General features: G+C 41.7%; 1 protein-coding gene across 1 annotated transcript in view; it reads right to left on the reverse strand.

Moving 5' to 3' along the window:
* The window catches only part of ITGA8 (integrin subunit alpha 8), a 159,148-nt gene that overhangs the window by 82,914 nt on the left and 59,113 nt on the right, over positions 1–17,121 (reverse strand). The window contains exons 14-16 of the mRNA XM_054991800.1: positions 15,925–15,970; positions 13,191–13,298; positions 191–246 (exon numbers count right to left, since the gene is read on the reverse strand). Of these exons, the coding sequence (XP_054847775.1) occupies positions 191–246; positions 13,191–13,298; positions 15,925–15,970 (210 nt within the window). The remainder of the gene's footprint in view (positions 1–190; positions 247–13,190; positions 13,299–15,924; positions 15,971–17,121) is intronic.

Here is a 17,121-nt window from a genome sequence, read left to right on the forward strand (position 1 = left end):
CAGGTGGCCTTGGGTGGTAAGCCTCAACTACACTGTGCAGATAATAGTAACACTGACTTTACCGCTCTGCCTGAGGCACTAATCTGTCTAGAAGAGTGGTATATAAGTACACTGTTGTTATTGCTGCTGCTGTTATCCCAACAGCATTCAGTGAGAAATAAAGTCATGCGGTCATAAAAATGAGTCTTACCTATTTTATCTGAAATTCCTTGACCTTCAAAAGCCATACAGACTGTTACAGTGAAACTACAGAGGGGGAAAAAAACAGAGAAAATATTTCATATAATGAAACAGTATATAGGGATTTTTTGAAATTCTATCACGTACCATAGAGGGTTGCTTTGCGAAAGCCCATGGCATATTTACAGTAGGGTTGTGCAAATGTTCATTTCTTTTCTGTATGCATGCTGCATGGCTGTAATATATGGTTTCTATGTAGTTATATACAATATATGTAACATATATTAATAATGTACATGAGTGATTTATTGACACACAAATAACACTGAAAATGTGTACGTAAGTGGCTTGGATCCACAGAGGATTTCTGGTAATTGAGCGGGGAGGGTGATTTTCAGTGATCTCCTCTCCTGCTTCAGATCTCCAACTCACCCCCCCCCCCCCCACACACACACCATTCTTCAGGACTTGCACAATGACAAAACAAATCTGAAATTGGGATTTTCGGGTTACAACGGGAGTGGGGGGGATGAGAAATTTCAAATCATCTCTAATCTATACCACTGGTATAAATATCACTCCTCTCTTTAGGAAGTCCTGGAATCTAAGGTATTCTCTAAACTAGCATTCTCAACACCTTCACCAAAAATACCAGTCTCACTAAAACAAAGATATTTTAATGGCAGCAGTACCTGGAGACAGAATATGGGGAAACAGAATGGTTTCCAATTGCCAAAGGTGTCAGACAAGGATGCATATTATCTCCCTACCTGTTCAACCTCTATGCAGAGTATATCATAAGGAAAGCTGGATTAGATCTAGAAAAAGCTGGAGTGAAAATTGATGGAAGGATCATTAACAATTCGAGTTATGCAGATAAACACCATGTTACTGGAAGAAAATAGTGAAGACTTGAAACAACTACTAATGAAGGTTAAAGGGGAAAGCACCAAAGCAGGATTACAGCAGAACATCAAGAAAACAAAATGACCACTGAGGAATTACACAATTTTAACGTTGACAATGAGGAAATTGAAATTGTTCATGATTTTCTATTCGGCTCAATTATCAATCAAAAGGGAGACTACAATGAAGAAATCAGAAGATTGAGACTCAGAAGAGCAGCTGTGAGGGAGCTAGAAAAGATCCTTAAAAAAACATGTCTCTCTGGGAACCAAGATCAAAACAATCCAAACTATGGTATTCCCTATTACTATGTATGGATGTGAAAGTTAGATGGTGAAGAAAGCTGACAGGAAGAAAATTGATTCATTTGAAATGTGATGCTGGAGGAGACTTTTGTGGATACCATGGATGGCCAAAAAGACAAATAAGTGGGCACTAGAGCAAATCAAGCCTGAATTCTCCCTAGAAGATAAAATGACAGAACTAAGGCTATCGTACTTTGGTCACATCATGAGAAGACAATAGTCTCTGGAAAAGTCAATAATGCTAGGAAAAGTGGAAGGCAGGAGGAAAAGAGGAAGACCCAAAATGAGATGGCTTAACTCAATAAAAGAAGCCATGTCCTCCAATTTGCAGGATCTGAGCAAGTATGGTAATGATAGAACATTAATCTAGAGGTCTCTCATTCATAGGATTGCCATAGGTCAGAGGTGACTTGATGGTACATAACACACACCTAGAGAAGCCTTCAAGTCTTTAAGCAAAGAACTTCCAATATTCAAAGATTTGACTGTTGTTTTCTTACTACTATTGCTGGAGCTGGATATTAAAACCAGGGGGAGTATCCTAGTAATTCCTCTTCTAATTAATCATCATGGCTGAAGAAACTGGGAGTTTGTTCTGTCAGACAACTGCCATAAAGAAAGGATTGTAACATGTGTCTCCCTTTCCTTGGCCACAGAAGACTATGGAAGTGTTGTATGTGTGAATCTTGGACATGAGTCAAAGAAACAACTGTCTACTTCCATGTTCACTAGACACACTTAGTGAAGTTCTTCTATCCTTGAACAAACTGCTTTTCATTCTATACAACTAGCATACATCTAGTTAACTTAAGTATGTCTGTACCTTACATTCAGTTGGAGGTGAACAGAATTTAAGCCACAGTTATATGTAATACAGACATTTTTTTCTGTCAAGACATTAAGCATTACTAAACAAGTAACTTTTTTTACATAGAAGATGTAAAAATGACAAATTCAAAAGCTCTTGGGTAGCAGTATTTCCCCCTTACATTATAAAAATATAAATTTTTAATCAGCCTACACTCAGAGGCGTTCATAAATAACCACAGATGGATGGTTAAACTATCAGAACAAAGTTTATCCTGTTAAAGAAGTATAATTTCCTGGTAATCAGAGTAACTGGAAATCTATCACTGATGACTTGCTTATGATGACAGGCAAAGCTACACGCTCACAGTTGAAAGGTGAAAGATATAAAACTAAATATCCTTAAGGCAGCAATGAAAGAGCCCAAACACAAACAACTGGAGAGGAAATCCAATTTGGTATTTATAATTATGATTTTAGATAATTAATTAAGACTGTTCTGCTTCTGTATGGCTTGTGAACTGCAATAAAGATTTACTTGACTTGAAATATAATTGTTAGAATAGTTATAATTCATGTAAAGAGCTCAAGTTCACTAGATACTCTCCTCACTGTTGTTGTTATTATTTTTACAAAACTGCAAAATGTATAGTAGACAGATTCTTGGATAATATCCAAAATTCTTGCATTAGTCATTTCTCTTCAATCCCATGTTACTAAACAGATATCTACAAACACTCTTAAGTTCAAAACCAGCAACATCACCTCTGGAATAACCTCTAATCTTATTAGAATTGAGTCTCAGCTTCCTCTGACAATCCTAATGAAAATGTGCCACATCTGGGATTCATATATCGTGCATGACCTTATTCAACATCTTCCTTTAGGGCAAACAATTTGCCACTTATCATTAAGCACGGCTTTCCCGTAGACTCCAAAGGCTGTTATGAAGGTTTATTTCAGGCCCTCCGAGAAATCACAGATTCAGTCCCATTTCCATTTCCTTTGAAATTGCTAAGAGATGAATAATTGAACAGATCTTCGTTTATGAAGCAGTATGGCATAGGAAATAAGGGAAGAAATATGTACATGGTATGCATATAATGCAGTGACTTAAAATGATCAAAGTCTTTATGGGGCAAATACCGGCTACATTCATTCAACTATGCTAGGGCATGAGGAAGTTGAAGAAACTGTCTTGAGAAGAGTAGTGCTTAAGACAACACTGCAGTATATTCTGAGGTAATTTATAACAGATGCCCATTTTGAACACGCTATTCTCGCAAATAAAAAGACCCCTGGAATTAGCGATGCCTTCACTGCTTTCTAGCTCGGTGACTTCAGTTCTCTGTCTTCCACAGGTTCCCAGACTCAACATGTTCCCTGCAGAGAATGTCACTGCCTACAGATTATGACCATTATGTTTGCAGGGAACACAACATAACATCTTCCTTTACTATATGGATATGCCCAGGTAGGCCCAATGGGATTCAAGGGTCAAGAGAGCTGCCTCAGACAAAGCCACTCCCACAGATAGATTAAAAGGAGAAAAAAGTCCAGTAGCACCTTTAAGAGTAACCAATTTTATTGAGGCATCAGCTTTCGAGAACCACAGGTCTCTTCATCAGATGAGAGAAGCAGATGACAAATTAATGGAGGACAGGTCTGTTGATAACTACTAACTATACTAGTTGTAACTAGAACTTCCATATTCAGGGACAGCATCGCTCCAAGGAACAGATGCTGGGAATGCCACTGCTTCCTGATTTATTGGGTAGGTTAATGTTGGGAACAGAATAATAGACAAGATGCCCCCATAGTCTGAAAGATATTCCTCTTGTCCATGGAACTGCAGTACATTTTGGCTACTAGAAATCCTGTTGCTTTATATTTATTTATTTAGAGAATTTCTGTGCCACCTCTTCAGTGAACTAAGGCGACTTACAAAATAAAACATAACTAAAAACATAACATTGTTAAAAAATAACAAAAACCTGGCATTAAAAATCCAACTAGAGCATAAAAATAGCATAAAACAATTCTCAAAACATCCTTGGGCTTCTCTCTGGCTTTCCATTATCTCTCCACAGCCTTTTCATCTCTGTTGTCAAAATCAGTCATTGCTATCAAAACCACTCACCTCTCACTTATTTACTTTTTGATTTTTAGCCTGTCCTCCCCGAGAGCAGGATCAGGGCGAGTTACAATAATATAAATAATACAATAAAGCCTTTAAATATATTTAAAATCAGAACAGCAATATATACACAAAGTCTCAGATGCTGACCTCCTCCATTCTTTCCATACCACACTATAACAAAAAAGAGTGAGGGATGCAGTTGATATCATACTGTGACATCGCGTATGGGGGAGCAGATGGTTTTATAGCCCCGCCCCCTGACAGGAGACCAGTTGGAAGGCATTTCTAATAATCTAAGACTGGCGTCAACCATATACCTGGTGAAACATCTCTGTCTTACAGGCCCGCAGAAAGGATATAAGGTCTTGGTAGGCCTGGGTCTCCTCCGATACAGAGTTCCACCAAGTTGGGGCCAGGACCGAAAAGGCCCTGGCCCTGGTCAGGGCCAGTCAAGCCTCCCTGGGGCTACAGACCACCAGTAGATTTTTATTCGCAAATCTTAGTGTTCTCTGGGGTACATATGGGGAGAGGTGGTCCCTCAGGTATGCTGACTCCAGTCCATTTAGAGCTTTAAAGGTTAAAACCAAAACCTTGAACCTGATCCAGAACTCCATGGAGAACCAGTGCAGCTGCTTCAAGATCGATGTGATATGTGCCCTGTATGGCACACCCATCAGAACCCATGCAGCAGTGTTCTGGATCAGCTGTAACTTCCAGGTCAGACTCAAGGGAAGCCCTGCATAGAGCAAGTTACAGCAATCTAATCTGGAGGTGGCCATTGCATGGCCCACTGTACTTAGGTCATGAACTGACAAACTGCCTGGCCTGTTGAAGACGAAAAAACACAGACTGGGCAACTGCTGTGACCTGGCCTCCATTGATAAGGAGGAGTCCAGTTTCACTCCAAGACTCTTGGCCAATGGAATGGGCACAAGCGGTGCCCCATCAATAGTTGGGAGCCGAATTCTCAAATCTAGCAGCCCACGGCCCAAGTACAGGACCTCCATCTTTGCCGGATTCAACTTGAGATGACTTTGCTTCACCCATCCAGACACAGCCTCCAAAGCTCTCACGAGGACATCCAGGACAGAGTTAGGCCATCCATCCATCAACAGATACAACTGGGTGTCATCTGCATATCGGAGACAACCCAGTCCAAAACTTTGCACCGACTGGGCAAGGGAACATATGTAAAGATTGAATAATAGTGGGGAGAGTATCGTCCCTTATGGGATGCCGCACAGCAATGATTGGCGTGTGGACAATTTCTCCCCAAGTGCCACCCTCTGTCCCCGATCGTGGAGAAAGGAGACCAGCCACTGCAAGGCAGTCCCTTGGATTCCCACATCTGCAAGGCAGCAGGTCAACAGTTCATAGTCAACTGTGTTAAATGCTGCTGAAAGATCCAGCAAGATCAACAGTGCCGCCCCGCCCCAATCCAGGTGCCTACAAAGTTCGTATGAGAGGGCGACCAGCACTGTCTCCATCCCATGGCCCAAATGGAAGCCAGACTGGAATGGGTCCAGGATAGAGGAATCCCTTCAGGAAAACCTGTAGCTGTTCCACCACTGCCTGCTCAATCACCTTGCCCAGAAACCGGAGGTTCAAGACTGGGTAGTAATTGAACTGCTTGGTGGGGTTCAAAGATGGCTTTTTCAGAAGAAGCCTCACCACAGCTTCTGGTCATATTATGCCCTTCCTCAGATACCTAGACCAATCTACTATTCCCTCTATATTTTAGTCACTACTGTTTTGTCCTTCCTTTTACCCCAGGTCACCCCCAACCTCCTTCCCTCTTTCCCCATGTTTCCCCTTTTCCTCAGAACTCCTAGGCTGTGCCATTTCTCTCTCTTCATGCAAATATTTCCTTAGAACATAATTTATCTCAGAAGTCTTTGGCTCACATACTTAAATCCACCCTTTCTATCCTCTCTTTATGAATGCTGTTCTAAGCTATTTTGAATTCCCAACTAAGGAGGAAATAAGGATATAAATAAATTAATGCAAATTAATGCATCATCTTCTTTATCTGTCCCTCTGCTAAAGAAAGGACAGAAAAGCTGGAACCAACAGGCTATACTTTAAGAAGCTGGCATAGAAGTCACAGCAACTAGGGAGGAATGAATTGTGGAGAGTTTATTATGATCATGGAGATTAGTTTATGGCTGTGAAGACAAATTCTAACTTTGTATATACAGATCTATTCGTAATTGTCACTTTGCATAGTTATTAATTAATAAGTCTCTTTAGAACAATTAACGGAAGGAAACAGCAGCAGATATGAAACAAGGAAGTAGGACCACCATCCCGCATATGTGAGGCCATGTCGGCAATAATAATCTTACGTGCAAAGTTTACATGATTGTAGTGGCAAAAGGTCTATGCTTCAGCCTTACGATATGTGACTGCTAAAACAGCTGCACAATAGTCAGTCAGAGAGATACAGTCATAACAGAGCTTATAAAGTGGTAAAAGTGTCAGATCAAAACAATTCTACAGTCTTTAAAACCACCAAGTGAATTTTCACACATATTTAGAGAGAGATTGTAATATGTTTGTAAGTTTTCCCCTCTGCTTACTAAATTTTGAAGTATTACATTTTGTTATATTATTTTACATATACAATATAGGGGTGTGTGCTTTGGGTATCCGATTCAGGTACCCGAATCCAGCCCGATTCTGAAAGCATGCTGGCCCTGATTAGGAAATACTGAATCAAAGATTCTCGAAGCATTCATAACGCTTCGGGAAGCTTTGGGGGGGGGGGTCAGGGGTTAAGTTTAAAGGGCCCTTTTGCAAGCAGCAGGGCCCTTTAAACTTTTCCATTCCCTACCCTTACCTCCCCACCCCCACTTTCCTGGCACTGGCTGGAGGAGGCGGCCCTCCCACCTCCCTGCTGGCCTCTGGCAGCAGCGGCGGCCCTTTCTGCTGGCCAGCTGCGCCGGCCATGGCTGGTGGTGACGGTGGCAAGGAGGGCCCTCTCTGCTGGCTAGCCGCGCTGGCCATGGCTGCTTGGCGACAGTGGCAGGGAAGGCCCTCTCTGCCAGCCAGCTGCACCGGCCACCGCTGCATGGCAACGGCAACAGGGAAGGCCCTCTCTGATGGCCAGCCATGCTGGCCGTGGCTGCACGGTGGTGGCAGGGGAGGCCTTCTCCACTGGCCAGGTGGGCGTTGGCGGCTGGAGCCTGACCAGGTAAGTGGGGTGGAGGTGGGTGGGAGTTTAAGGGTGGGGTGGGCCTCCCCCTCCCCCGTCACTTCAGTATGCTCCAAATCTTTACGGAGCATACAGAAGCGACTTAGAAACCTGAATCCAAAGTGGCATGCTGCTTTGGATTTTGGGGTTTTTACTGAAAATTTTTCCTGCTTCAGGTAAACCCGAAGCAGAAAACCCAAATATTTTTCAGGTGCACATCCCTAATACAATACTTAAGACTGTGAAAATATTTGCTGATGCTGAAAGCTTTTGAGCATCAGTAAATATTAATTATTAAAACATGGCTATGGTCTGAGACTCTAATTCATTTAGTGCCTGCAATTCTCCCCAGGAGACACATTACAAGTTACCGCTTGAAAACTTATATGAAGCCATAGCAAAACCAGGTATTTCTAGATCCAAATTAGGGCCACAAAATGTTCTGTGCTTTTATATCTAAGCATAAAATGCAAATGACAAAATCTATCTGTGCATTTCATGTTTTCCCCCCTTCATTAAAAATACACAGTTGTGGAGGACCTAATCCTTTTTTGGAGTTCTGTGTATTTTTAAATTGAAAAGTCAAATTTGAACTATGGTATATGTGTTTTTCATATCTGATGTGTATAGTAATGGTAATTGTATGTTATTGTAAAATAACATTCCCCTACTTCCTTATTCACCAAAGTACTCCTAGGAATTTTCATTCTAAAACCTAATTTCTGCCTCTTGTACTACCCTAGTTAACAAGATGGCATGTCCCTAAATCTGAGTTTAAACAGACCTGGATTAAGCTCCCTTCCCCTCTAAACTCACAAGGGTTGTTTATGAGTAATGAAAGCGAGATTTCTCTCACTTTCCTATCCACTGGAAGTACCTTCTCTGCCTCCAATACTAACAGGTTAAAAAAGATACTCAGTATAAAAGATACTGAGACAAGGCTATCCATATGTTTGAATAGAGTAAATCTATTGCATATTCACTGAGAGCCAATCTATGAAGAGCAAAGCTTGGATCTGGTGTCCCCATGATGTTTACTACATAAAAATTACTTGCGACTTGAGTTGTGGGTTTTCCTCAGTCCCCCCTTGTGCAGTTGCCCATGCAGATTGCAACTGTAGAGAAGCCTTCTCTCCCATACTATTTTCCTGGCTTGAAACTGTCCACAGGGGAAAATATTTGGACTGGTGGGGAAACCCACAAGTGTGTATGTGAAACAGCAGGATCTGAGTCCAGTGGCACCTTAGAGACCGACAAGTTTTTCAGTGGTCTCTAAGGTGCCACAGGATTCAAAACCTGCTGTTCTACTGCAGACCAACATGGCTGCCCAGCCAACTATCCTTAGGGAGGCATATGTGTGAGTTTCCCTCACAGGCCAAATAACCCCCAGGCCTATTACTGCTTGGGAACACAACACAGGGCTTAAATTCCTTCTTTATACATGCCACAGTCACAGTTCAAATCATGCACTGACTGCTCACAGAAACTGAGGACAATCCACAACTCATGTGTAACCTGACACTGGATGGGGACCCCACTTGTGGCCTTTGAGCCTAGGCATGGTAGATTGTGCACAAATATAGTCCAGATGGCTGATGGCCTCAGAAGCAGGGACAGGAGCATCAGGGAAGCAGGCCACTTTGGGATCCTTTCCAAATAATAATCTGAGCACAACTTGGGTACATTTTGTAAAAATTTTTTTAAAAATCTTGCAAAATAATGAAAAAAAAACATTTCCCAGAATGCATTTTATTATATAATTTTGGAGTTGAAAACATTTGCTGCAAAGTGTCTTATTTGTAAATCTCACAAATCCTGATAAGATAGTATTTGCCACCCCAAACAAAGAAGAGACAGATGCAAGTGTAAGGAACGAATAGACTATATTTATTTGGCAATAACATTGAACATATCTACGTGGCAAGGGCCTAAATAGCAGTACAGGTCAGGCCCTGGGGTCACCCTGAATATGGGCCCATATTTGCAGGTGGGGGCAAATAAATCCCTAGCCCACCCTCTAAGCCTAATCGCTATGAAATAGCTCTATGGCCATTGCATAGGCATTCATCTTAATTCCAAGATCATTATACACCACAGGTGGGGAGACATGGATTAAACTTGGATGTGCGGGGGATCTGGCTGCGACATCTGTCACCCCACTGATTGCCAGGGTTGATTCGGCTGATCTGGCTGGCTAGGTGGGTGTCCCCTTCCTCCCTCACTGCTCCATGTCCATCCCTCCTGAAGCTGCATGCTCGGTGGAAGAGGACAACCATCCCAGATAGGAGGAGTGTACCGTTCTTCGGATTAAACTTCAATCTGGGCCCAAGCTTCTTGCACACCAGGCAGGAAAGCATTGGGCCCAAAACAAAATTAAAACTTCCTGCACCACAGACAGAGAAGCCTTGGTGATCCAGTGCACCCTGGCACAGGCCATGGGCTCAAAACAAAAGGCCCTTGTTAATCTAAAGGAAAAAGAAGGGAGGGCTCTACAACCTGAAGGATGAATCTGGGAAATAAGGCCCCACTCTTTAATGTAGTGAGGCAGCCAATGCAGTAAGCCCCCTTAAACAGGAAATAAAAGGGGGGGAACTGCCCTAAACCACCTTAAAGCCTGGGACACAAGATCCCCTCATGAATAAGGTGGGAAAGGCCCACATAGGCACCCACCACTGCCAGCCACCCTTCCACCAGTCAAAAGAGCCTGGCCTGATCGCCAAGTTGCAGCAGAAAGGAGCTGTGGCGCCTCACAAGAGGCCCACAAAGCCATTTGCTGCTGCCATGGAGCGATTATAGGCACAGTGAGAAGAAGCCGCGCCACTCAGATTGTTGCCACCAAACCCACAAACGCAATGGGAAGGAGTCCCACCACTCCCACAAAAAGCAATGGCCTGGCACCACTCAGGCACAGCAGGAGCCGTGGCACCTCCTCAAGAGGTGGCAAAGCTGCTTGCTTGTACCCACCCCTTCACTTCTTTCAGGCACTCTGTTCTAAGCCTGGAAGAGCCACACCACCTGCAGAAGTGCTTTGCCACTTTCAGAAGCACCCAGCAGCGCCACGCCCTCTTTACCGATGTCTTGGGCTGGCTCCCACACTGCAGCTGCCTAGCTTGAGAGGGGAGCGAAACAACACCTCTCCCAGCCCAAGCTCAAGGCAACTGTTGGGGAGCAGAGGCGGGGATACCTTATAAGGCACTTAGCCCCGCCCACTCCTTGATGACCATATGATGAGCTGTCTGTCAGCTCTTCTTACTCTGGGGCTGCAAAAGGCGCCCCCTGGCCTTAAGCAGCTATGCTGCTGGCTGGCTGGGCCGAATTATTAGACAGAAGTCTTACCCTAGTAAAAGTTTTGAGGTATCAAACATTCTGAATCTGCGCTGTGGATAGATCTAGACTTTCCTATATTCTTTGTCTGAGATGTTTTCCCACCACTACAGGCAATTCTAAGCAGTGTTACTCTTCTAAGCCTACTGACATCAAGGAATTTAGAAGAGCGTAATTCTGTTTAGACTGCACTGATAGTCTTAGAAATGATCATCATAGTGTGGAAATTTCTCCCCAGTTATATCTGAACAGGCTGAGGTGCTAAAACGGCATGGAAATGTTTAGGAATTATAGACATTCGTTGTGGAGTTATAATAATAATTACTATTATTTATTATATTTATATTCCGCTCTCCCTGCGAAGCACAGTCAGAGCGGATTTCATCATGATATAAAAAAGGTAGCACAATAAAACCAAAGTCAATTTACAAAATTCCGCGGCACTCAAATTGCCCCTTCCCTCATTAAAACCTCACTAAAACTCATGGGGGGGGGGTGGCGAACTAATTGATGTTATAGAGACTGGGAGCAACATCTTTGCAAATTGTAATTTGTAAGGAAAAAAGGCACCCACCCATTACTGTGTTTTTAATTTTACCTGTTAAAATGCTAACGTGAGCTTAGATTTAAAGGAAGTGTTACAGAACTTTTCTGTCTGAGGAATAACAATAGTTTCCCACATGGTTAAAACAATATTTTCCTAATGCTTCATAGTGTACAGTAATCTAAATCTTTACACTGCCTCAACTCTTTCTGCTTAAGATGATCTCCCTTCATTCATTTTATTTTGAAATGTCAATCAACAGGCATTTTGCACTAGTTGCGCAGCTGGCTAAGAGATACAGAAATATATCCCACAGGGCAGAGGAAATATTTGTCTGTTGGAGTTTCCCTAATAATTGTTTGCATATGTACAACACAAGGTTATAACAACTACAGAGAAAAATTACGGCATGAAAAACCAACAGCTGCTCTTCAATCATTTTGGGAGACTGAATTAAATTTTTTATAGCAGGAACAAAATCTTCAGGGAAGCATATTTTATAATGTAATGGACAGAAATGTAACTAATCTATCTGCTGTGACACCTATATAACATGCACACTTTATGTATCTGTGAGAAAATTCACATTCAAGCAGTTCTTCTCCTCTGGGTCCAAACTCCCGGAATAAACCAGAAATTAGAACAATGACTTCAGTGCAATGTTTAAGGAGGATCCATTTCTTGATCCTCGCCAGATTTCCAGATGACTTCAATTGCAGTCTAATCCATTTCGAGTCTTTAAATGTACAAGAAAGCTAGAGAGCACTCTAGAAAGATCTATAGGCAATACATTTTCTGTACATTTGCATACATCTGACCAGTGTTTGTTGACCACTGAAAACTCTGAGGCACTGGGGTGTGTGGTTTCTTAGGGACCTCATGCACAGATGTACAACATGGCTCTGTATTGTTCACATATAAACCCATATCCACATTTCTTCAAACTTTACTTATTTAAAGTATATATAAAGTATAATTGAACTGTTTAAAAACAGGAACATATAAAGATCCCACATACAACATAAAGCAGCAACATAAAAGAGTCAATGTAAACCCAATATACTGAGGTAGGCCAGGCAAAATATACACTATGAAATTATGCATAATCCAGAATAACATTCTTTATCAAGGCTGCGGGTGACAGTCTAATTCCATGCAACCTTATGAAACAAAAATGCCCTACTTTATTTCTGAATGACAGACTACATCGTGGCAATAAGATTGCAGCCAGGCCAAGCTCTAGGGCACCCCTGGACCCTAGTAAAGTTCATTGCTCCTCTCACTATGATTGAATGCTCCTGCAGACAGGATGATTTTTCAACAACATATAATATATTGAATAGTGGTTATTCTATCCACAGCAGCTATGGATGTTCCAGACCATAGGGCAAGAGATCAGCCCTGCAGAGAAGCCTGTCCAAAGAGAGAACAACATTAAGGACCTGAAAACCAGATGGTAAACAACCGATGCAACATTTTGCTGTAGCAATTCTCACTCGTAATCTCATTCCCATTCACTTCACTGGAGCAGGTAATTTTGTGCACACAAATATATTGCCTTTCCAGATGAAGTGAAAGGGACAAGATTCATGTGCAGGAATCCTGTAGGTTGGATCCCTTCTAAATTTTGTAGATGGAAGTGCATCTTTCCACTTCTCCCCTCCCAAAGCAGTCCAAAATACCTCTGAGATTAGGGAGAGAGTATAATTGCCCCATGTCATATGCGTACAGATATTTCAGTGGGATCCAACCTTATGTGCACAGTGCTATGCATTGTTCTCACCCACTTACCAAGCCACTAAAGTCATAGAGCTGGAAAGCTGACAAGTTTTATTTTCTGGATTTACAATCACTGGGGACAGCAAGAGCTGAGCGTCCACTGTCACAACTGGTCTTGCTCTGCAGTGGGAGAAAAACAAGGTTTCCAACATAGCAACAGAAGAGAAGTTTTAGGTGTTAATGGATTGTGGGAATACAGAAACTGTGAATTGCATTTCTTGTATTAATGAATCACATTTCCTGTATTCATGCACATCTTAAACATTCAAACTCCCACAGGCAGATACAGGCACTGTATTCACATAAAGAACACAAGCGTCTTTTCTCAGGAAAGATGTAAGAGTCCCACTTTAGATATTAATGTCTCACTCACATTTCCTGCATTTGTACAAAGAATCCAAGTTCATGCTATGGGTTGGAACTGAAGGATCAACAGCGAAGCTCTGTTTGTAAAACAGATTTTTCCACCTTTCCCTTCTTGCTGAGAATCAAGGAAGCATTGGGAAGAATATGGAACGAGACATAGGTATTTGCAGAAGAAAGGGGAAATTGTTGGAAATTGCTCTTCCCTGATGTGAATGGACATACCCTTGATTGCTGTTATTGTTGTTATTATTATTATTCCACCTTTCTCACTGAGAGCGAAGGTGGATTACACAGTACAAGTGAAAATGCATCCCAATATCTGTTAATAGTGTTCAACTATGAAGATCTGCAAATAGAGGTCCACAAATGCGTATAAGTTATTATTTTAGTTATTATTTTCGTCATCACTATTACAGAATACACTGCTTTCCAAGAAGGCCCATGGCCCATGGCCATTTTAAACCCTATAGAACAGCTAAGTAGAGAACTTGAAGTAATCCTCCACAAAAATTCAGAGTTGTTTAAATTCGAAGTTTCTTCAGGTGCAAACATACAAAGAGCTTGCATAGCCTTGTGAAAGACTGGAGGCTCCGACGGAGGGCAGTTTCCTGGGAAATAGGTTTCATCAAGGAAAGTCCTCCTACTATGAAGGGCCTACTTTTTTCTGTCAATGATTTCATTTTTGTAGCAGAGAACTTTTAGCAGTACCTCCCAACTGCCTTTTAATTTATAGCTCATAGTAATTATTTTCTGGTCAAAGAAATAATTACTTTGTTATAAAGCGTATATACCAGAAAAAGCTGGCATCTAAGCCAACTACCGACCTTACCACAAGCTGCTTGTTATTATTTATTACTCATAACAACTATAACACCATCAATGTGCAAGGTGCCTTATAGAATATAAAACAAAAGGTCCTTTTGAGAGAAAACAGATAAAAAAAGGAGAGGAAGAGAAGTAAAAGTGAGGGGGGAAAGAGTGAAGAATGAGCGGTTTCAGTAAAGGATAGAGAATTAAGGGACTGGGCCAAAGTTTCATAGAACAAGTGAGTTTTGAAGAGAGAGTTGAGGAACACATTTTATTTCAGGAGATAGTTCTATACAGGCAAACAGGGAACAAAGGAAAATCAGTGGATTCATCATACAGAACTTTCTGGGCCTGAGGGTCATACATCTGGGGGAGTTAAAGTCACATGCAGAAATGGAGCAAGGCCACAAAGGTTTGCTGCAAACCACACTTCTCATACCTTGGCATAAAACTCACAGACTTCTAATGTTAAATCCATAAATGCCATGAATTTTCATACTAACACTAAGAAACCTGAGCATCTTCCATCTTGCTATGGGAAAATGCTGTGGCTGGGAAAGGTATGAAACTTTCCAAATCTATGGAACTTTCTAAAAGTTTTTGTCTATTGTCTAGAGACCCCATGAAAGTACTCCTGTCTTTACAGATTATATCAAAATTCCTCTGGTCATGAAAATTTCCTCCCATTCCTCATCACCATCACCTAAGTTGGAAAAACAATGCTGTCCACTATATTGTGCAGTAATCTGGGCAGAGAATGAATGGCAAGTTTCTAGGCAGTACTAAGCTGCTCTTAGGGGCTGTAATATCCCTATAAAGGTAAGGCCGGTCCATCACCACAATGTTGCAATTTCAGCAAAAATTGCAGGCTACAGGTATCATTACTTTATTGTCTCTTGTTCCTCCAGAGGGGGGAAAGGAGGTTATTTTGTTTCAGTTTTGCCACATTCCATATTTGTGTTTTAAAATGATCTGAGAAGAGAAGCAATTCTTAAAACCACTGTATGAGACAATGGAGCCGATAGATATTCAGCCAAAGTGTCCCAAAGGTCAAAAAAATACTGTAATAGAAAAAGCAGCTGGAAACAGACACCACAGAAACTTGGCTGAAATGTACTTTGAGAAGCTCTAATGTACTGGTGGCAAATAACTGGATACCTTTAATTCAGAACTCTTCAGAATAAATTCACACAGAAAAAGAAGGCAATAGGCAGATATTCAGAGACTACTGCAGCTGCATAGACAGTACGCTAGGAATACATCATTGACAAAACAGAGCTGCTGTTCTGTAACTCTTCCCGGAAACTTATCAGGCGGTCTCTCCTACAGATCGGTAAGCAAACAACCACTACAAAAAAAGGATTGAACTTTCTCTGCCAGTCTGCAACAGAAAATGTCGTGGTCATTTTTCGAACACAGTTTTACATCACATAACTATAATCACTCTGAAGTGCTTAATCTGATTTTCCATAAAGAATATTTGGTTAGGCTAAGAACTATTTTTTTAAAAAACGACAACACAGAGAGTTTATTTACGCCAAGATAAAGACTGAACAAAAGAATTGGTGCGTACCTGTAGACAACTACTTTTCCAGCTCCAAATGCTCCAACAATTAAATCTGTAAAATTTAGAAAGGGATACTCAAAACACAAACAAAATCATGTAAACATTTATCAAGAATGAACTATTTACAGTGAAAATGAAATTCCTACATGCATATGAAAGTTCACATTCAGGAAATGTTCTTTCTAATTTTAAAATTAATTTATTTTTCACCGTTCGGTACACCTCCACATATTACCATATTAAGGCTCATCTTCAAACATACATTTGATAGTCTCTCCAGTGCTCAGGTAGTCTTTCACTTTAAAAAAGTTGCTGTGTCGGCCAGATTCCATTAGTTTCCCCAGGCACACCTCTTATGTCGTATTCATTTTACATCCATGATTTACTCCAGTATCTTTTGAGCTCTTTTCTACTAGCCCCTGCAAAATCTTAGCTTCTATTCATTAGTGGCCATTATCTATGATGGTTAAATGCAATCTCCGTGTTCAGATGCAGAATACCTCTGAATGCCATTTACTGTGGGTATCAATATGAAGCAGCTTTGGATTCTATGTCCATACAACTGACCTTCTGAACATCTGGTTGGCCACTGAGGAAATACGATTCTGGACTAGATAGACTATTGGTCTGATCCAGCAGGGAACATATTACAAGTAGAGATGGGCACGAACAGAAAAAAAACAAACATGATGTTCGTTGTTCATTGCCATCCATGAACAGGGACTCATGAACAACCACGAACATGGCCCTGTTCACAAACATGTTCGTGGGGGCCAGCAGGCTCTCCTCCAGCCATCATCCAAGTCATCCCTACTGCACCACTCCCAGAAACCTTACCTGAGCAGGCAGCAGGAAAGGTGCCAATAATAAATAATAGCTTGGCCCAGAGCCTGGCAGCAGCCCTGGAACTTGAAGGGGTAGATCCCTATTCCACCACACACAAAGAAAATTTAAGCTCCAATGCACTTTCTCTATCAAAATACCAACAGCAACTCTCTCCCTCTCCACTGTCTGCAAACTATGCCAGAGCTGGGAGCCCCTCTCCCCCCTGCTCTTTGCTTCCTTGTAACAAATTTGGAGCTCCACACTTGAAAGGAAGACCTGCCTATCAGACTAAATTGGGCTTAGATTGGGGTTTCCAGGGCAACAGCGGGAGTTCAGACAGAGTTCAGACAATCCCTGCCTAAGTTGCCAAGGGAATTG

This window comes from Eublepharis macularius, chromosome 11 (genome assembly GCF_028583425.1).
Source record: "Eublepharis macularius isolate TG4126 chromosome 11, MPM_Emac_v1.0, whole genome shotgun sequence".
NCBI classification, from domain to species: Eukaryota; Metazoa; Chordata; class Lepidosauria; order Squamata; family Eublepharidae; genus Eublepharis; species Eublepharis macularius.